At 48.3% G+C, this 21,782-nt stretch overlaps 1 protein-coding gene across 8 annotated transcripts in view; it reads left to right on the top strand.

Annotated features, from left to right (window-relative positions):
• ZNF516 (zinc finger protein 516) overlaps window positions 1-19,086 on the top strand; it is a 113,596-nt gene extending 94,510 nt beyond the window's left edge. For 6 of the 8 annotated variants that reach the window (XM_019937227.3, XM_073790827.1, XM_033837846.2 and 3 more), the window contains exons 4-6: window positions 5,251-5,355; window positions 6,203-6,270; window positions 14,885-19,086. In XM_019937227.3, coding sequence (XP_019792786.2) covers window positions 5,251-5,355; window positions 6,203-6,270; window positions 14,885-14,944 — 233 coding nt within the window. In that variant the 3' untranslated portion in view covers window positions 14,945-19,086. The remainder of the gene's footprint in view (window positions 1-5,250; window positions 5,356-6,202; window positions 6,271-14,884) is intronic. The other 2 variants (XM_033837847.2, XM_033837848.2) reach the window with 2 other exon arrangements.
• The last annotated feature ends 2,696 nt before the right edge of the window (window positions 19,087-21,782 follow it).

Genomic DNA, 21,782 nt, shown 5'->3' with positions numbered 1-21,782 from the left:
TTTAAAATTCTGGAAAAAATTATACCTCAGATCATTATCTTCCTTTCCTCCCAGCACCTCGGTATTAATACCTAATAGGAATAAAAATTAGGAATTGTCAGCGAATTTCCACAGGCTCCGTTGAATGCCTGCATGGGATATGATGCCCTCGTTCTTGATTATAAATTGAAGGTAGCTCTCAGTTAACATCCAGAACCCTGGGAAGTCTCAGTATTTCCATTAAAAAATAAATAGACAAAAACCCCTGTGGGGCTCCGGCTCTCAGTTACCTTACCTGGGTGGTCCTAACCCTTTTTTGCATACAGCCGTACACCAAGCATCTGTAATTTATTAAAGTAGGGTACCATTTCAGATGAGTTGTGAGATCCAGTCCCTCAAATTCCAGGAGCTCAGAAGCACCTTTGGGGACAAAGTTCAGATCGGGGGAGTCACGAGTACAGAGGCACCCGATCCGCTGTGAGGGATGCCTGGTGGCCGTGGTTCCCGGCAGACGGATGTGCGTCTCTCAGTTCCCGGTTTCCTCCTATGACTTGGAACCTGCCCAGCTCCATCACTGGTGCCACGTTGGTGTGGCGAGGAGGCCTTTGGTCCATGTTGACCCTTAGAGAAAAACGAAGGTGTTTTTCGACTAGCAGAAAACTCAGGCGTTCCACAGGCTTAGAGATTTTGCCAGTGGGGTCCTTACCCCAGGTGGTTCTGGGGCTGTGGCTCAGAGACAGAGCTTCTTGAGAATTTCTAGAATGAAGCGGAGGCCTGGCTGCCTGGAGGTGGTGGAGGCTTTCATTAAGATGCGGTGCACAGGGCGTGTCCTGGTTAAGGCTCTCATCCCCTCCCCTGTGCTTCAGGTGCTCTGGGCGCGCGGCCCTTGGTAGGTGGGGAAAGGCTGCTACCACGTAGCTTAGCGTTTCCACCTTTTTGGATGTTGTTAAGTTTAGTGAGCTTTCCATGTTCTCAGCAGTGTTTCCCAGTCATGCAGATTATTTGTTCTGAGATGGAATAAACGTATATCGGTTGGCCTTTCGGGATCTCACGCCAACCTCAGTTCTCTAGATACAGGTTTTCGTGGACCCTAAAACAGAGAGGACTTAGATATAGATGATGGTGAGTTTCGTGGGCGCCATGCTCCTGGTCACCTTCTCCCCTCCGTCCAGTGCTTCCTGGAGTCTCTACCCGGCTGCAGAGTGAGTGGAGTCTGCACCAGTGTTTGGATGACTTCCACTTAGTAAACCAGACTTGAACGTCATCTGTTACAACCCACAGCTTGCCCGATCACAGCTCTAAACCTGCCAGTTCGCACCTAGTAAGCGGCCCCCGTGCCCACTTCCTAAAGGCTCTTTGTGCTGCGTGTGGACCTGCCTTGTTGTTGCTTTTTTTCCCAAAAAAGTAGAAGTGAGTTTTAAGTTAAGGTTTAGAGAATTTCAGACGACAGACTTTGAAGTACAGGTAACCTGAAATGTTTTCCTTTTCTTTAAGATTTTTTAAATACATGGTTCTAAGGCTCCCCCCTCCCCTTAAACAGAGGTTAGATATTTATCTTCTAAATGTGGAAAATGCTAAATCGTCCTCACAGCGTGTGTGCTGTTCTTGGATGATGTACTCTTCTCGTGTCAGGTGTAAGTGTGCAGATTTATGGTGTTTTCCCTCACCCTGGTTTGGGTTTCTTAGGGGAAGTGCTTAAAATTTTTTGGCCTTGGTGTGTGAGTTCATAGGTGTGTTTTGAGAACCGAAGCTCTTGGGTTTAGGGAAGAACTGAGGTCAGCTGTGTAAATCCTGGTTGGCCTGCCTCAGTTTACCTTGAATGCCCCGCCAGGAGGGACTTGCTCCCCCCCGGTGGCCCCTTCTCTCCCTCATGGACTCGGTTTGGCTCCTGGTCTGGACTTGGGGGTAGTTCAGAGCAAGCCCAGAGCTCTTCTCATCCCCGGCCCATTGCGTCTTCAAACCCTGTCCTTTGCCTCTCCTGCATCCCTTTCCTGGTCCAGCGGCGGACGGGTATCAGTCCCTGCTTGGCCTACGGGGGGCCTTCGCGGGTTCCTTTCTCCCTTGAGTGTTTGTTTATGATGCTTTGAAAGTGTCGTAGCTGCAGGGAAACGCAGCAGGTGTGGCGAGGTCTGTTTGAGAGGTGAACAGAGAAGTGATGTTTCCTGTTACGGAGACGCTACGTCTCCTGTTGCAGCCTAGAAACTGCGTGCAGCCGCTCCCAGAATTACATTCCCGACATGTTACTGAATTTGCAGTAACTAAACTCTCAAGGTTTTGGTTTCTACTCCTTGCTGAGCACCCATTTTTTTCTTGAGCACATATGTGGTTGACTTTGGCATCAGGAATTGAGAGTCTAGAATCTGAGCGAATTCATCTCCACTCCACGAGTCTGTCAGCAGTTTGGGGGCTCACGCTGTCCTCTGATGCAGCCTTGCTGTGTTTCCCCGAGGGGTGTTGTCTGCGAGTGAAGATCGCAGCCTCCCCACGCGGGCCGTGGGTGACACGTATCGCGGTAGGAAGGCAGAAACGTGCAGAAGGGAATCTTGTAAAAGAAGAGGCACTCACCTGTTGTGGACACGACATCCTTGTGGTGCTGGAGGTGTGATCCTGTGAGTCTCGAGGGAGGTCCTGTCTTGAGACAGAGAACGGTGCTCTCGGGCGATGCCTCTGAGACATCAAGGTTTTATGAGGTTAAGAGAGGGAATCCTCAGAGAGCTTTTCCCCACCTGTGTTTTGACCAAATGATGTTTGTGTAGAAATGAATAGTCTGGAAACTCTGCCAAAAGAGAAAAGACATTACCTGGAAACGATCATCGTCACTTCCCTTAGGGGCTTGAAGCCTAATCCTTTAAGGATTAAAAAAAGCTACGTTTCCTGTGATCATTCTGCTGTGTAGATCGCAAGTCTGGAAACAGGTATGAGTGTAACGTGAGTGGTTTGTTGATAGAACAGTCATAAAATAGTAAATTATCTGTGTTTCCAGAATTTGTGTCCAGCCTGTGGTAGAGGATGATTTGGATTTTAGAATTTAAAAAATCGAAAATAAAAGAACAGGATAATTCTGGATAGGATAACATATAAGGTTTTTCTTGTTGAGACTTTAAAAAAGTCTTGTATGCCCAAGACATATTAATAGGATGATGACAGAAGGTTTGTACTTCCTTTGTGTGAATCTCGGAAGCATCTTTGCGGGATCCTTCAGTTTCCTCCCTCCCCTGGCAGGGGCAGCGTAACGAAGTCGAGTGCATGTTGGCAGGGCTTTGGAGGAGAGTCTGCAGGTGCCCCCAAAGACCCGTCAAGGCCTCTTCCTTTCCTTTTTGAGCCCACTTTCTATACACAACTTTACTTTTGAGGTCAGAGTGGCAGAGCTGTTTGCTCACCAGGTAGCCTTCAATTCAAATGAAGTTTGTAACCTTTCTCACTAGCTCAGAATTTTGAAGTAGCTTGGGCATAATATTATTGACCATAAAGGGCAAGGGTCTTTTCTTTGAAAAGTAGGGAGAAAACGATATGATAGAATGCATGGGAAGACAATGTGTGTGTGTGTGTGTGCACGTGTGTGTGTGCGCGTGTGTGCTGATGCATACTTAATGGCTAGGGAGTGGGTACAAGGGCTGTGCTTTCTCTGCTGCTAGTTTGGGTGGGAATTACTTAGAAAAAGAAGTATGATAATGGCTTAGTTGTGACCATTAGATGCAGAGGCCACATGGGGGAGTCGTCTTCATCGGTGGGTGTCCTGGGGGCATCCTTAGGACCTGCACTTAGATGCAGCCCCATTATTCTTGGGAAAATCCAGGCAACCACAGTGGCTGTCAGAGAGGGTCTTCTTAGGAGCCCAGCTGGAGGGTGCTCACAGTGAAAAGGAGGGAGCAGCAAAAGCGAGGATAAAGTTGAGATTTTCCTGGACCAGAATCAGAGGAGGGAGGGACCGCCCTGAACGGCTGAGTATGTTAGCTGTTGATAGAAGCCGTCTTCACGCTGGCTGCCTGTGGTCAGAAGAACTGGGGTGTCCGGCGCACTCAGGAGCCCCGGCCCCCCCTCTTGGGCCCATCGGTCAGGCATCCAGGGACGCCCTCCTCAGCTTTTCCTCCCCCCGACTTGGCCTGGTCAGAACTCCAGGAGAGAGGAGGCGGGTGGTCTCAGCACATGAGCCCGCGGCTCCTGGGGTCGCGTGGCCAGGTGACACTTTCCGTGTTTTACTGGGAAGCTGACACCCTGATCTTTTACTAATGACAGGGCACGAGTGGGTTAAAATGTGTCATCATTCTCCTCGCATCCCTGAAGGAGGTGGTGAAGAAGCTGAGAACTTTGTGGGCAAATTCTTCTCTTTCTCGGAGACTCACATTCATGACTTGTCCAACGAGAAATCCACCATCTGCCCTACAATTCGTGCATTTCTTTGACTGTTATCTCCATAAACAGTACCTGTAATGTAGAAACAATTTTATATCATTTGTATGTGTTGTGGCTTCTGAATGAGGACAAGAAAATGATACGGTCTCAGCTGTTTGGCTAAGACCCTTGGTCATCCTTTCACTCAACTTTTACATTCAAATGTCAGGCTTCAGGTGTGTAAACACTCAGCTCAGGGAGCGTCATCTAAAAACATGTGTTGTTATAGGCATAGCTTTTTCTAGTTAGTATTTTTGTTTTCCCGTTGAGTTGAGCTACCGTTGAGCCTGATGGGAAGGTTAGGCTCAGGGAGGTCATTTCAGAGCTACTGTTACATGAAAAATGAGGCTTTTCTTCAGAGAGATGCCCTCATCCAGAAAAGGCAGACAGACAGGTGTGAGTCTTCTGCGTCCCTTTTCTAGCAAAAGCCGGACATCTTTTAGGGTCAGGAGGGAACAGGAGGTCGGCACTCTAAGACCGGCCTCCTTCCTAGGTGTCCCGTCTGTGCTCTGCCCGGGATGCGCAGGACACACAGGTAAGGGGCCGGCAGGGGGTAGGTGGGGATGGCGCAGCTCCCAGGCGTGTGGCCCAGCGTCGCCTTGGGGGCAGGGCCCAGCCCTGCTTTCCTGGTCCCTCACTTGGTCTGGCCGCATCACTCCATCGGCCGGATGCGGGCCACCAGCTGCCTGGGTCCCACACACCTGAGGGCGCGTCATGGGAGTGGAATTTAATCCTCTCTAATCTGTGCTCCCTCGCGGTCCTGCGTGTGCGGGCTGTCCGGGGGCCTGGAGGTGCCTGCCATCAGGACACAGCGGAGGGGCTGACGATGTTTTCCTCTCGCCCCCTTCCTCCCTCCCCCGCCCCTGCACCGCTGCCCAGGGACACTCCGGACGCCGGCCCACCAGGGAGACTTGGTCTGCGTGGAGTGTGGAAAGTGCTTCCACCAGTCTAGCCATCTCCGGGCCCACACGCGGGCTCACACAGGTACCTGCCCGGGGGGCCCTGGGGGGAGGCAGTCTCTGTTTTCCACAGTCGGTGACAGGTTTAGATTTCGCCCGGGTGAGGTGAGGGGTCAGGCCTTCTCTCCTGGGATGACACTCTAGGCTGTCCTATCCGGCACCTGCACCTGAAATGATTTTTCCTTTGCATCCAAGTGCTGTGTGGTTTCATCTGAGATAAGCCTGTCTTGCACATGCTCCACTTTAAGTAGAGTGGACTTCTCAGAAGTGCACGGGGTAATGAGTTACGCTGCCACCAGGACGCACTGAAACCCACGTCCCCCATCGGCATGACACCCGGCTGCCTGCTTTCCTCCTCGGCACCAGCTGGCCTCTGTGGACCGGTGGGTGCCGAGTGGCAGAATTGCTCGGCCTGTTTGTCAAGAGCTTGCCTGAGATGGAATCGGGGGAAGCAATGTGTGTGTGGTGGGAACACCACACAGCCAGGGCGAGGCGGGGCCGGGGGTGCTTTATCCCAAGCGTGAAGGACGCATCCGTACCCGGGTCGGGTCTGATGCAAAGTGACAGGGGCCAAACGGTAAGTGACGCAGGAGGAGGGGCCCTCTGCGCGCGCCCGGCTAATTAATGTTGTCACTGATGGGTCTCTTTGGCGCCGAAGCCTGAATTAAAAAGGGCACCGGCCCCAGGCAGCGTTTTCAGTTTCTTACAGTAAGTGTTATGGTAAACTGGTATTTTCCGGCCACAGGCTGGGCGCTGGGTCTTTTTTTCGTTGTTTTTTTTTTTTGCACAAGTGCTTAACCTGTAAGGGATGCGTGTCGCGGGGCGTCGGGAAGCTAGCGTCCCCCTGCTAACGCACGTACTTGCTCTCACAGTGCTGTTTGAGTCTAACGGCCTCCGAGGTGCTGAAGCCCACGCCACCTCCGCAGATGCCCCCAAACAAGTAGGTCTCCCGACTCACGGGTGTGTGGGTTTTCATGTCGCGTAGCTGGGAAAAGGGGTGTCACGATGGTCGTCACAAGGGTACCACGTGGTGTTTTACCAGATGTGTAAGTAGCTTTTCGTTGCTGTGAATGAGAGCCCAGTCTTGCGGGACAGTCTGTGGGTGCCTGATAATCACTGAAGGTGGCGCAGGCCGTGAATGACACGGTCGGGGTCGATGCAGCCACGTTGGGTCTTGTTGTGGGTGACGGAATTGGTAGAGACCAGAAAGTCATACTTTTCCACTCAAGATGTTTTGCTTGGAGGTTAGCTTGAGAACAAGTTAGGCTTCGTCTCTTGTCTTCAGAACCGTATTTTTTTTTTTTTTTTTTGCGGTACGTGGGCCTCTCACTGTTGTGGCCTCTCCCACTGCGGAGCACAGGCTCCGGACGCGCAGGCTCAGCGGCCATGGCTCACGGGCCCAGCCGCTCCACGGCATGTGGGATCTTCCCAGACCGGGGCACGAACCCGTGTCCCCTGCATCGGCAGGCGGACTCTCAACCTCTGCGCCACCAGGGAAGCCCTTCAGAACCGTATTTTAAAAAAATTTTATTGGAGTAGAGTTGATTTACAATGTTGTGTTAGTTTCACGTGTACGGCAGAGTATATCAGTTATACATATATCCACTCTTTGTTTAGCTTCTTTTCCCATATAGGCCATTACAGAGATTTGAGTGGAGTTCCCTGTGCTGTGCAGTGGGTTCTTACTAGTTGTCTATTTTATATCTAGCAGTGTGCATATGTCAGTCCCAGTCACACAGTTTGTCCCTTCCCCCTCCCTCCCCTTGGTGTCCATAAGTCGGTTCTCTACATCTGTGACTCTGTTACCACTTTGCAGATAAGTTCATCTCTACCATTGTTCTAGATTCCACATCTAAGCGATATTATACGATTAATATTTATCTTTCTCTGTCTGACTTACTTCCCTCTGTATGACAGTCTTTAGGTCCATCCATGTCGCTGCACATGGCATTATTTCAGAACCGTATTTTTGAATCACTCCATAAGAGGCGTTCTGCTGAGTTTGGTGTTTCAGGGCCTCGTCTTTGTCCTGATTTGATTCTCTGTCCAATGCACGCCACCGGCTCGGCCATAATGCGTAAGATACCCGTACGCGTGTACATAGAACGTGGGTCACCGTAGACGTGTGGCCTTAGTGCATTCAATCTACAAAAGGTGGCCAGCTTCTGGGCACGAGTGACTGTGGGATGCGGTCTGTAGCTCTGAAGTAAGGGGGTACACGCCGTCCTAAGTGGTCTGTGCCGTCATCCCGGGCTAAGAGCATGTGGTTGCAGAGCTTTTCTTCCTCTCTGCCCCTGACAGGATGTCACACCCGTCCTCGTTCTCCCACAAGCATTTTCTCCATAACCTTCTTGCTTTCTGATTGGTTGCCGTAGAAGGTTCTGTAACTGCAGCCTCTCCCCCTTGTAAATGAAGAGGGGAAAGTTTCCTTGCTGCCAGAACAAACGTCCGGGATCCGGTCCAGGTGGTCAGGTCCAGTTAGCACACCCCGCCTGGACACGTGTGGGATTCACGGTCGTTGACAATGATGATGGTGACATAGATGACAGAAGAACCTCCAGAAATTCCAGTCCGTTTCTCTAGAAGAGAATAGTGAGCGATAAAAACACTGCCCAGAGCCTGCTGCTAGTTCATGGTTGAGCTGCCCTTAGGATGGACGGTACCTGATCAGAGGCTCTCGTTTTGTTTTTTATCGAATTTTCAGAATCCCTATTTTTTTGTTAAAAGCCTTTTCTTCATATGTCATGGACAGAATGCCTTTCCCTTTGTTATAGTTTTTTAGTAAGTGACTTCTCTCTTAATAAAACCCATAGTTTTAGAACGACGGCTGTTACTTCACGATGCTGTGACAATTGATGAAAAAAAGAACATCTCACTGAACGCAGAATTAAAAGATTTCTGGACACATGTGACCTCAGCTCGAATTAGGCAACACTCTCCTTTTAAACAGAAGTAAACCCCCCTTTCGACAAGGCGCACACGGTGACGTGTCTGTGGGTTGTAGCAGCGGCAAGGTCGTGCCGTAATTGGAGAATTACATACTGACGGTACAAGTGAAGTCAGTCCAGAGCGTTCCTGCAGACACAGCGGCCGGTTCAATCCGCCTAAGATTCGGCTTTTCCAGAGGAGTGTTTGACGGGGCCGGGAAGCACCAGGCAGGTCTCTGAATAACAGTGAGATTCCTCAGGAGCACACGTCAGTTTATCTGGTGCACAGGGACTCTACCTAAGCCTCTTTGAAAGGCTCCTGGTACAGGGAGAAATAGATCAACAAAGCAAGTCACTAAGACTCTATTTTAAATTAGTTCTTTGTTACTTATAGTTATGCTGGGAATTCATCACAGTCGTTACCCATTCTTGGGGATGAAAGAGAAAAGATGTATCTGTATTTTCGTCTTTGTCTCTGTAAACCCAGGTTCTGCAGTTTTGTACTTATGACCAGCCCACCTCTTAGTGTCACGTGTACAGTGACTCAATACTGTGGTCTTAGGAGCTATTTACTCCTGTTGCAAGGCCTCCGTGGGTCAGCTGTCCTGCTCTTCAGTCTCCTGACCGTGTTGTCAGGCCCGTGGCACCTAAACTGAGCTGGATGTATACACCTCTCGTGCTCGCATAGTCGAGAGACGGCCTCTGGAAGTACTTTTTGTCCTCTGTCGCATTAGAAGGAGCTTTTGTTGATCAATCACTGAACATGTTGGTTCTTGAAGGAAATTCTGTTTTCTTTAACGTATTTTGGAATTTAAGAATTCTCATAGAGATGTGTCTGCCAGGATAAGTGCGAAACATAGCAGTAGTAGCTGTCGGCTTATATCTTACTGTTCTCTCTTACTCTGGAGTTCTCACTGTTTACAAAAATCCCAACTGCTGTCTTAGATTCAGAATACGATCTAGATTCATAGGACAATTCTGTGGTTATTTATGTCTAGAACGGGACTCATTATACTTACCAGCCATGTTCTTTTTCATGTTTAGTGTGCTTTACAAACAGTAACTAATTAATATTTAAATCATTCTTTCCTGTGGGCTTTAGAAGCTGTGGATCAGGGGAGTTTTTAAAATCACACAACACTGTATTCACGCATAAATTACTTGATGTAACACTAACAGTTGATGGACTTTTATAGATATACATAATAGATGTTAAATTATCTAACGGAAACAGTATTTGGGAATTCAGTTTTACAATAATCATTTATTCAGTCGTTAACAGTATTTATTGCGCACCTCCTGTGTGCCAGGCTCTGTCATATTGGTGGAGATAACGAGGATGTTGGGAGACAAGGTAAATACTTTTCCTGCTTTCATGGCTCCTGAGGTCCAGTGGGTGGTTTAGATAAGAAAACAGGGCAGAGAGGTGCAGCGCTGTGATAGGGTGAGGGCCCTGGAACCAGGCTTGGGGCGTCGAGAAGACTGTGCCAGGGTGCGGGCAGCCGGCAGATGCCCCCGCCAATACCCCCCGACCCCAACCCCAGAGGTGGAAGAGATGTCTCGTTGGAGGAATCGTATGGGGGGAGAGCTGGGCGGGTGGCCAGGCGCTCAGGACATGAGCCTGGGGAGACACACCGCCGTTGGGTACCAGCGCTGAGATGTGGGAATTCCATCCCGAGGGCAGTGGGGACCCTGAGCCGGGGATGACGTCACCAGTGTGTCTGTAGGAGAGTCGGGTTAGTCTGGGTCGGGGATGGATTGCGGAGGTTCCGGACAGTGAGCTGAGCCCTGCTCTGGAGGTGCTTGGGGTCATCCCAGCGAGCCCCAGAGGCGGCCCGAGCTGGGGTGGGGCTGCGGAGAGCAGATGGGTGTGTGGATGTTTGGTGGCAGGAAGAACTTGGGGGTTGGATGCAGGATGGGAGGGAGGGGAAGGGGATGGAGTGGACCCGGGTGCTGGCTTCAGGCTCCAGCTCTCGGGAGGAGCCATTCCTGGAGCCTGGAACGTGGCAGGAGGAGCCGGACAAAACCAGTTCCAGCTGACCTTCAAGTCAAGTTTGTGATGCCTCTTGGTGGGCGCATATGTGGGTTTGAAGTGGGTTTGATCCTGGTGGAGAGCATATAAATATTTAATAGCTCTCAACGTTGAAGATCAGCCAGTTCTACTCCGAGGGACTCAATAGCGTGAATTGTTAAGATGTTGGGTTATTGAGTAGGAGACTCTAACCTAGACCTCAGCTCAGGCAGGTGAACTTCACCTGAGTTTCCTCATTTGTAAAATGATGACCACAGCAGCACATACTCCTGTACTTGCTGAGAAGATTAACGAGGACGGTGGACTGAGCCTGGCAGAGACCAGACGTCCAGCACGTTAGCTGTTGTCAGTTATTCCAAGAGTGAACAGTTGTCCTGAGCAGCTGGGGAGACACGGGCGCCGTGTATATGTGCGGTGCACATGCGTGTAAACATGTAAATGCACGTGTTGATGCCTGTGTGGACGTGCCCATCGTGGACTGTTGTGCTCAGTCGTCACGGCCACTCCCTCTTCTCAGCATCTCCCTGCTTTGTCAGAACCTGGCCGTGTGCTTGTAAACACCCTGGTTTTGTCTTGTTTTGTTTTACAGCCTAGCTGCTAGTCATGCCTTAAAGGGAAGATGGGAGAGCTCTTAGCTTGAGAAAAGTGTTGTCAACATAAACGTAATTCCCTAGTTTGCTGCCTTGTGTTCAGACGACATCATGCTGGCGGGCAGACGCCATGTCTGTACCCACAGCCATACGGCAGCTGCCCTTACTTTGCTGTATTAATATCTGAATTTCCTATGTGAGTTAATCCTAATGTCATAATATACATACGTTGGAGTGGATTAAATTCAGTTAATTTAGTTACTTGAGGAGGAATAAAAGCTTCCTTTTTTGTTTTTGTGTTTACAAGGTCATACATGCAGTTTATTTGTTTCTTCTTTTCTATTATGGTTTATTACAGGATATTGACTATAGTTCCCTGTGCTGTACGTTAGGACCTTGTTGTTTATCCGTCCTATATATACTAGTTTGCATCTGCTAATCCCAACCTCCCAACCCATCTCTCTCCCACACCCCTCCGCCAGAGAGTTTCCTTTTGATGTGTTTTTGGTCGTGGTCTCTTTTCTGCACGCACACTGGCTAAGCCCCTTCTGTGTTACAGGCTTGCACTTGAACTCGGAGATCCCAGAGCAGTTTCTTTATCAGCACATTCCTCTGTTGGGTGGGGTGGAAAGGATTACCGACTCCTTGGAAGTTAAAGGTCTGGATTGGGTAATAGGGTATCGGATAGTTTGTTCCTGGGCACAGTATCTATTCTGTGGGCATCCCGTTCCTTTGCATTTGTTGTAAAAGGGTTTGAGCCCTGGCAGCCAGGAGCCCTCTTCATTAGTGGAGCTTCCCTAGCTGTGGGGATGAATCTTCCAGCCCTGAGGAATAAAGGCACCCGCTACTGGCGCCTGTTGTATTAGGAAGATAATTCTGATCGTAAGAGAAGCTGATGTCCCAAGCAAAACTCTACGTAAGAGGAGGAATTCACGTATAGCATCATTTTCAAGATGCTTTGCCATAGATTTAACACAACTGAACATTTAATTTCTAGTAGTCGTCAAAATTCATCATTAGAAAGAACATTTTTTGAAAATAATATGCTTTTTAAAATATTGGTATCACTGCGCTACGGATGTTAGAGAAAAGAGTAGGGGGGGTTTCTTTAATGTTGTGGAGAAATTTATTTTTCCAATTGTATTGGTCGTTAAATGTTAGAAATTAAATAATGGTCTTTCTAAAACCAAGAAAAATTAACCCTCTCTCCCTCCATTCCCCTGGTTTTGGGACTTAAAAGACCAGACCGTCTTTTGCTGAAATATGAAATCTGGTGTTACGACTTGTTTGAATTCCTTGCCAAAATTTATAGACTATGATTAATAGTTTATTATTCTAAATGTTATTTTAAAATAGTTAAGCTGGAGAAATAATTCCATTAATCAAAATAAAGGGAACTGAGGAGAAAAATGGCAACCTAATTTGTCTCATTTTTAGCTACGGAGATTAGAATGCAAACGATGGAGAAATCCCATAGGCTGGTATATTTGAATCTATGTATGATCTGTTTTCAGTGTCACTTTTAGATTCTCAATATCACAGATCGCATTTCAAAATTCAGCTGGTTTGTCTCAGTAATTTTCTTACTCATGTAAACCAAATGTCTTGAAACACAGTATCCGTTTTCCCACTCAGTGTAACATAAGGTGAAAAGTCGTGACTATAACTAGTGATTTATCCAAAGTGACCTGTCATAACGTGAGTCCCAGCTACCTGTTGGCTTGTTGGGAAAGGTCCTTGCCAGTAAGATGTTCCCTGTACATCGTTAAGCGTTTAGCATCACCACGCATGTCTAATGCAGGCCTTGGTCCACGGAGGCCAAGAGACTCACCTGTGTCCCAGAGGATACAGGCTTTTGTGTGTGGGGGTCACTTACTCCCACACGTGAGCACATATGCATTCCTTTACCTTATAAGACAAAAGGGGAAGAAAAAGTAGGCCTCGTCAAGTTCCGTAAGTCACTATTCATCCCTGGAACGCTGAAGCGCCTTAAAGAAAGATAATATTTATTTCTGAATAAATATTGTTCAGTTTTACTGAAGAGTCCACAATTCACACAGCTGCAATAAAGAAACGCCAAGTTTCCTGAAAGCGTGCTTCTCATTTTCTGCTGCCTCTTTCTTTGTGGGAGAATAAAAGCAACTTGTTTGCGCTCAGATATCATGTGTCCACTTAATTTAAGTATTTCTGTGCCTCCTTTCTTCCATGGCTGCATTTTCCCCTGGGCCTCATTTCTCAGATGAATTTCAGTCATTTCTTAAAAACCCTATATAGGACTGCTGTATTGAGGAGTAAGGTGTTGGTCCCAACGAATCGGAAGTGAAAACAGCTCTCTTAAAAGTGAGATGCTGTGTGAACACATCGCCTCATTTGTAAAGAGAAACTTGGCATCTGTGCCTCTAGATCTGTGGACTGAATGAAACAACCTGGTTATTCGGGTTAGCCAGATTTTTCTGTCCCTCTAAAATACATAGCTTTAAAACTTCCTGAGCCTGCAGTGTAAAACTTCAGTCCTTTACGGACAGAGGGCCATCTTCATGCTTCTTCTCTAACCATCCTTTTTCCTTCTTCCAATACAAGTCTGTGTATTCTGGTCCAAAGGAAGGGAAATCCAAGGAGGTGCCTGGATTGTGTATACAGAATCTGGACACACACAACACACGTGTTCATACACATTCCTTGCCCATTTATGGACTCCCCAGCAAGTCTGTTTGCTACATACTTCCTCAAAACGTTCAAGGCCAGCCACCTAACAGCTAACAATAACTCTTGTTTTTCTGTCCGTAAACACAAAGGCCATTTTCCGTCCTCGAATGTATCTGGAACCAGTTCCAAATGAGCCCTGTCGATGATGGATCTCCCCACGGCGTGATGTCGCTGTGCAAAAATGCAAAACATCCTTCTCAGTTTACTGCAGGAAATTCACCATCTACTTAAGGAAGTTTTATCACCTCTCTCATTCCGTTACTGTTTCCTACATTTCAAATAAACTACTGTCCGTACCACTGTGCCCACTCCCCCCAGCCCCCCATAAAATTTTGTTGAGTATCTTTCTGACTTCCGCTAGATGTCGACTGGTAGGTGTCGTGAATGCAGAGCTAGTTTTACGTAGGAGTTTTCTGAAACTATTAACTAAAGAGAGGCACTTAATTCATTATGTCAACCAGACCCCCCCCCCAACACACACTTATTTCTAGGGTTCCTGCAGGCATAGCTGGAAACCAGTTGGAATTTCACACGAGCGCTGCATTTTATGTGTGCATGTTAATTTCAAGCTGTCGGTTTTACTTCATCGGGACTTTAGCTGAAGGTTCATGCAGTTAAGTAAGATTCATCTTGCCCTGTCGTGTCCTCAGATTGTAAGCTCCACTGTTCAAACAGCGATGCTGCACGTGTCGCGCGAGAGCCTTCTCTGAAATCTTCGGCTTTCCTTCATGCTCGTTTTCATCTTGCAGTTCCCTTGACTGTAGAATAACCCTTTCTATTTTTCCAACGTGGTAATTATTTACGGAAATGGGTGGACGCTCCCTCGGGTGCTGACAGACCTATGGGAGTGCTGTACTTCTGGTTCGTATGGCCCCCAAATTCAACCCTGTTCTGGTGCTGTCATTCACCTGTGAACCCCACTTTGTATTACTCACGGTGCATTGTTGTTTTGAGTCCTCCGGCCCCATCTGGCCATCTTTGTAACCTTTCCTCCGGAGCTGGTTCAGGCACTATGATTTGCTGTTCTTGCATGCGGAACAGAGACGGCTAATGGACCTCTGTAGATCACTGGGGGTGATTTTCTCAAGCTGCCTTGGAAGGCGGGAAGGCACAGTGCAAACATATTCTGCTCGTGTGCAGTGAGTTAAAGCTGAAGCCAGGGGTCTCTGCCGACCTGACTCAGTGGCTCTGTGAAGGTTGCTGTGGGTGCTCTGGGCGTTGCTAAGAAAATTAATAGGAAAAATGCACTTGGAAACCAAAGGCAGAAATGAGCTTTTCTCTTGTCTCTTTTTTCCCCAGGGGAGAGACCATTCTAATGCAGATACTGTCCAAACAGTGCCTCTCAGAAAGGGAACCTAGAGACACGCTTTCACCATCCCTGGTGCCCCGGGACAGCGTCCGCAGTTCCCTTGTGGATGTCCCGACCGTGACCCTGACCGCCCCGTGGAAGAACTCCCAACCGGACACCTCAGATCCTGCAGCCGCTGGGCGGAGCGGAAGCTGAAGGGAGGGCTTCTCCTTGTTACACGTTAAACATCAACAAAGATGCTCGACTTAGAATTACGTGTAGATATTCTATATGCATATATGTGCTCACCGACCATAGTCCGTATTTTCTTATAATAAACGGTGGAGGTGGGAGCCACGGTAGGAGCGCAAAGCATCGATATTGTTCAAGACAGGTTTGAGACACTGGAAGAAGGATGCTCGTGTGTGTCGGACAGAGTGAAGCAGCCAAGCACTGAAACAGGAGCCGCCGCCGCTGCTCAGAGGCCTGTTGGAGGTGACGTCACAACAGACGGCGGAGGGGTCCAGGTTGACGGAGTTTTGACGCTCTGGCCTCTCCTTGTCTTAGTGGGTATTTAAAATAGTGAATAAAAGAGGAAGGATGGGCCTTGAGGTGCTGTGGAAACAGGCTCGATGGGGGGCGGGCGGGTGACAAGGTCCTCCTTCCTCAGTGGTCCCATCGCATCCCCTTGGGGGCCCTCTGCGTTTCCCAGGTGTGTCCCTCTCTCCCATCTGTGCTCAGTGAATCCGGCAGAGGAAACACATCCGTGGGAAGGCTTTTGCTGTGCTTGGGAGAAGAGAGCTGGTTGAGCACTAAGCAAAGCAGGCTTCTTTGTTTATTCTCAGGACCTTTTGGTAACAGGGCTACATTCTGCAAACTGCTTACAACGGAAGACTGCCTGTCTTAACAAATGATCTAGCCACTGAACCCCCCTCGATTTGGACCCTTTTAGTCCTAGCGGGAGGATCCCCTGAGCCCAGGGGGGGGCCCAGGTCGCCGGGGTCCTGGTGCTCTGGGGCCTCCTGCGCCCCCCTCCCTCCCTGCCTTCCTGTCCATCTGTCCCAGCAAGTAGGCGTCTTTTCTTCTTGGGCCGGGGGGCCTCCATGGGACGAGTCCCTTCATTCCCAGAGCGTGGAGGCCCCCCGGCCCGTGGGTCGGACAGCTTAATATACCTCTTCCTCAGTCGCGCAGATGCCAGTTTTAGCGGTGGGGAGTTAAGGGCCGTAACAAAGGGTCTTAAACCTTGCAGTGTACGCAGTTGAAATTGTATTCCACAGATACAGATATTTTCTTTTCCGATTACCATGACACCGTGTGTGATGGTGACGTTTCTGAGAGTGTCAGACTTTTGCACATAATGATCTTATGCATTATCAAAAGTTACTGCTGCCTTGAATGAAAATGTTCTGTGAAATTTTTTGCAAAAGCTTTACTAGGTTTTTTTTAATTGTGAAATTTTGTAAAGGCAGGAAATGGATTAAAACGAGCATATGCTAAATATATTTTTCAAAAAAGCAATAATTTTACATGTACAGAAATTATCCTAATCTTTAATACTGGTGAGAGCGACAGTTTACCTAATACAGTAATGGATTAGTGCAGTTTTTGTAGAAAATGGGCTTCTGATACAAAGACTTGTTGAAACACACACACACACACACACACACACACACACCCCCTAAAGTGTGGTTTTCCTGTTCTAATGATTCGTTGAATTTTATTATTATTATTGTTGTTGTTATTGTTGTTGTTGTTCTTAGTTAATGTTTGGGTGTGGATTCTCCTTGTTACTGAATTTAAATTACTTGACCGTTCAGGTTACTTTGCAACATTTGCAAACAATGCAATGTAACTGGCTAGCTTCTATCTATAAATATATATATACATGTATATACACACGCATATAGCTGCATGTATGTGTGTGTATATATATATAACTTTTTTACTTATTTTTTCCTGATATTCTTACACCGGATATGTACCAGAATGATCTGTCGTGTTGGTGTCATTAGGAATGTCCTTGCAGATACGATTCAGTGACTGTCCTCTAAAGTTATTTTGAGCAAAGTTTCAGAGCTACATTCCTCTGTTCACCCTAGCAATCGACATGCCTTTCTGTTGACTTCCGTTTGATCACTTCCATAGTCTCCCCACAGTGATGGTTTCTGCATCTTCTAGCTTTTATTTTCTTGGCTGACAGCGAAGGGTGACAGTTCAGGAACGCACAGGGGCTCGTGATTCGGTCTGTTTCTCTGTGTTTTAGTTATTCAGAGGAATTCTGTACCCAGAGTGACACGATCGTGTACGTTCTTACCGTTTCAGAGGCGGCCTTCAGAGCCGCAGGTGTCATCCCGGGAGACCCCTTTGCGGGGAGCATGGTGGAGAGGGGCGCGTCCCGGGGTCCCGTTGGCCGGACACGCGGCCCGAGCCAGTTGGAATACTTGTTTCCACCCGGAGCACAGAAATAAGGTTTTCCCTGAATTCAGCAGACGGGGTCCGGGGCGGGGGGCGGCATCCAAGAACACCACCCTCCAAGGCAAGCCGTCTGGGGGCCCGACTGTGCTTCCCTTCTTCCACTGAGCATCAGTATTGTATTGGTTTGTCCATGTGTTTATGTCAGTTTGACCATAGTATTTAATACGATATGTGTTTTTCTTATTTATTTAGCCAATGTGTTTTGATTCACTTTTTCTTGATGGATAATTTCCACATGGTCTCTCTTGTAAGTCACCCTCTGACTGTTACAGACTTTCTACTACCTCTACCAATCTGCTGTTTCCTTGTTTCTTAACAGGATTTGACAGTGTTGGCGTCAATGTAACTTAGACAATAAAGGGTTTGGTTGTCTACACTGCAGCTTCTCCGTGTGTCTCCCCGCCCCCGCCTGCACACTCCTGCTGCTGGTCTCACTCCTCCCCCTCCCCTGCTCGCCCTGTTCCTCGTTGTTGTAACACAAATAATGAGCTTAGAGACTCTTTCAGGTTATTCACTCATATTCCTTAACTTGAAGAATGAACATTTAAATTCTCTGAAAACTCAGCTGTTGAAGCATCTTCTCCGGGCGTTGGTCAGCCGTTCTGTCGCTTTTCTCCCCTGGTTCCTGGAAGGCCCTGGGACCATCTCAGATGGAGGCGTTTCACCTCGGTTATGGTACAGTACAGATTTTCAGGCCAAGTGGATTTTGCCTTTTTGGTTTTGAAAAGTATTCAGTGCTTTAAGAGATGCTTCCCAATATTTACTTTTATTTATTTTGTAAACCAAGAAAGACACTAGTTCCTTGAAACGAAGGTGCTCCAGGAAATGGCCCCGGGGATGACATATGCCACTTTGGCAAGCTTACGGAGCATTGGTTTTGCCCAGGATGTCGAGAACCATCTTCAGATCTGGCCGCTGAGTCACAGGTTGTGTACAGCGTCAGGCAGACAGTACACGGAGGCACGTGCACACGCAGGGTCATCGTTTGGCAGGCCTCTGGGATGTGGCCTCGGGCCCAGCAGGTCGCAGGTGACACCTCCCTGCTGTTTCCCAGGCACCTGGCTCAGGTAGCTGCACCTTCTTTCCAGCGGGAGATAGAGTGTAGCCCACAGGGTCACAGAAGGTGAATGGCAGTTCTCAGTCTGTGCCTGGAACGCAACGCACCTCCTGGGTGTTCACGGCCAGATTCTCTTTACCGACGTGCCGTCTTGAAAACAGGCAAATCACCCCCTGGGGGGTGTGATCGACGCACAAAACAACGAACGCGTTTGTACAACGTTACTTTTCCACTTTCAGAATGTCTCCGTGTCTGAAGCAGCGTATGCTGTTTCACTGCTTTTAACTCGGGTGTGTTCTAATCGCAGGACATTTTATACACTGAGCAAAAAGAAAGAGAATAAAAAGATCACAGGCCAGGACTTCAAGTGATGGTTTAGGTGCCCCGTAGTGTGTCTGTGTGGAGCGATGGAGGGGAAAATGTTCATTCTTCAACTTTGCTAATTATGCTTTGAGGCAGTAAAATGCGAAAGACCATAGAGTTTGTATTTCTTTTTTAAAATACAAGTTATAACATTATATTTTGTACTCTTTATATTAGAATTTGTAACTAGATCGTTGTATTTAACTCTATTTCTGAAAAAATAATTCAATGTTTCAGTTGTGTGATAAAAAATATTTAGAGAAAACATATTCATTCTATTGGAAACTGAAATCAATAAAAACATCTTGGAGTTCTTGAGATCTGTAAGACCTTTTTCCCCTGTTTCAGGAGGTGGCTTAAATCCTTGGACAGCCCGTCCGGATCTGTGGTTTGAAACTTTCTGTTGGCTGTACACAAACCCAAGTGTTAGTGCGCTGTATGTGTATAAGCAGAAGAGTTTTTGGATGATTTACAAGATGGTTCATCCAAAAAGATGCCAAGATGGCCGCAGTATTTTTTTCAAGTCTTCTGTGGACTCCAGGACACGCACAGTTTTTTTCTTTTTTAAAGGTGACTCTGCATTTCTCATTTTCCCCGGGCACCTCTCATTTCCTGACGCCAAATACACACACTGTTCTAAGACTTGCAGTAGATTTACTGCTTAGGTGGCAGAAACAGGACTTGGGGGCCTCAGATGCACTCACAGAATTTTAATGTAAAAAGATAACACGTGTTTTGAAGTTAAAAGATCTGCGTCCCAATTGGCAGGAAAAGGAAGGGATGGGGTGAGGACCTGAATGTGGCTTTCACATTGTGTCGGTGCAGAAAACAGAGCGTCCAGGCCTGGGTCACTGGTGGCCCCTTCATGCCCCTCCATTCTTGGATGAAAACGCCGATTTGAGGAGTTTGTGGAGGGCCTTGTGAGTTTTGTAAACTGCAGAACCAACCTGGCACGGGGGAGGTTTATGACTCAGTTTATCTAGAACCTCTCTCTTCCCGGGCGGCGGGTTCTGAGCAGAAGGGTGCTGATTCTAAATGAGGAAGGGGCAGCGCCAGCCTGGTAGCACTCTTGGTGTGCGACACAACCAGAATAGGTTCAGATCTCTGTGTGTGTCACCAGGTGTGGGGAATTCCCTCCAGGGAACACAGGCGTGGGATGTTCGTGGAGTCAAAGCCAAGATAGACAGTTCCCCCGGTTCTGGGGTGTCCTACCGTGACCGTGCCCCTTCCTTCAGGAAAGCGGCTGTCCTCTCTCTCTGTCCGTCCACTGGTCACCAAAGAGCGGTGTAGATGTCCTGCCACATGCCCATGCGATGTCATCCTTGGCGGTGGGATTTAGGTGGCAGACGGCGCCTGAACGTTCGCCGTGGCTGTAACCTACCCCTTGCCCTGCTGGAGGCGATCTGGCCGAGCTGCGCACACAAAACAAATCACTCCACTTGTGGTGTCACCTCTCTTTCCCCCTCGCTGTCTTGCTGTTTGAAAACAACAGCGGTGCATTCCTGATCTGTGCTACTCATGTTCTCAGTCTTACCTTTTTAAAAGGCGAGAGATCAGCAAGATTATTGAAACAAAATGTGAAATGCGCTGGTCTTTGCCTCTGTGACGAGTTCTTGGAATGTCTGACTTCCTTTCTGCCAACTGATGCACCAGCCCTGGCAGGCTTCAAGGTCGGGGAAGTCCTGCAGGAATCTGGAAGCTTGTGATGGTCACACCCCCCTCTCCGGTCAGTTTCCTTTATGGGAAGAGGAAAGATGCAGTGAAATGAAGATTGCACTGAGAATATTTCCTTCCTTCCTTCCTTTTTTTCTTTCCCTTCCTTCCCCCCTCCTGCCTCCCTCCCCTTCCTCTCTTTCTCTCTTTCCCTTCCTTCCGCCCCTCCTCCCTCCCTCCCTCCCTTCCTTCCTTCCTTCCTTCCTTCCTCTTTTTCTTTCCCTTCCTTCCCCCCTCCTCCCTCCCTCCCCTTCCTCTCTTTCTCTCTTTCCCTTCCTTCCGCCCCCCTCCCTCCCTCCCTTCCTTCCTTCCTTCCTTCCTTCCTTTTTTCCTTCCTGTTTCTTTCATTCTCCCTCTCTCTCTCTTTTTTCAACTAAAGAAGACATAATGGAGAGACCCATTCCAAGCCCCCTCTCCTAACGGGATGTCAGATCTGCTAAGAGAAGGGCATCAGAGTGAACCCTTAGCTTTGCTGCCAACAGTTCCAATCTTGTAAGGGCAAGAGGAAGCTGGCCTTTTAGCGTCCTGGGATTTGTCAACAGAAGAGCAGTATTCAGGTCACGAGAAGGGTCATTCCCACTTGACTGTGCTCCACGAGTCTCCTTGTGTCATGTTCTGTTCAGTGTTGGGCATGACATCTAGAGAGTGGTTAAGACAAACTAGAAATATTTCCAGGATGGGGTAACAGAAACCAGAAGAGGGGGTTTCTTTCAGAGAAGACAGGTGTCACACGAGACAGGTGAGCAGTTCCGAGGTGATTGGAGGTCTGCCCTGAGAAATAGCTCAAGTCAGAACTTGGGGATGTTTTGCATTGCAGACCTGGGACTAGTGGACGGAAGGTACAGGCTGACTTTGACTTAACAGACAGGATGACCTGAGGGTCAGGCCATTCAGCAGTAGGACAACAGACTCCCTGACCCTGGAGAGGTCAAACAGAAGCTCCATGTTCACGTGGGAGGGGATCAGTATCGGGGCCGCTGCACGGAGAGGGCAGCTGGAACCGGATGAACACGCAAGTCTCATCTGATCAAAATACTTCCGGCTTCTCTGAAATTGTGCAGAAACTTTGACATTATACGTTCATTCAACAAATTCTGGGTGCCCGCTGTGGCTAAGTACAGGCAGGCCTGGATACCAGGATAGAAAGAGGAACAAAATAGCACATGCTCTCGGCGCTCTCACAGTCGGGGTGGGGGGGGAGGCAGACGTCAACATGAGTTCTGAGTCAGAGGGCTACAAGCTCTGGGGGTGTAGATGGAAGAGGGATGGGGTCCACCTGGGGAGAGAGGTCAAGGAGCTCG

This window comes from Tursiops truncatus, chromosome 13, assembly GCF_011762595.2.
Source record: "Tursiops truncatus isolate mTurTru1 chromosome 13, mTurTru1.mat.Y, whole genome shotgun sequence".
Classification (NCBI taxonomy): domain Eukaryota; kingdom Metazoa; phylum Chordata; class Mammalia; order Artiodactyla; family Delphinidae; genus Tursiops; species Tursiops truncatus.
The sequence above is the reverse complement of the archived record's forward strand: the minus strand, read 5'-3'. Positions and strand labels throughout refer to the sequence as shown.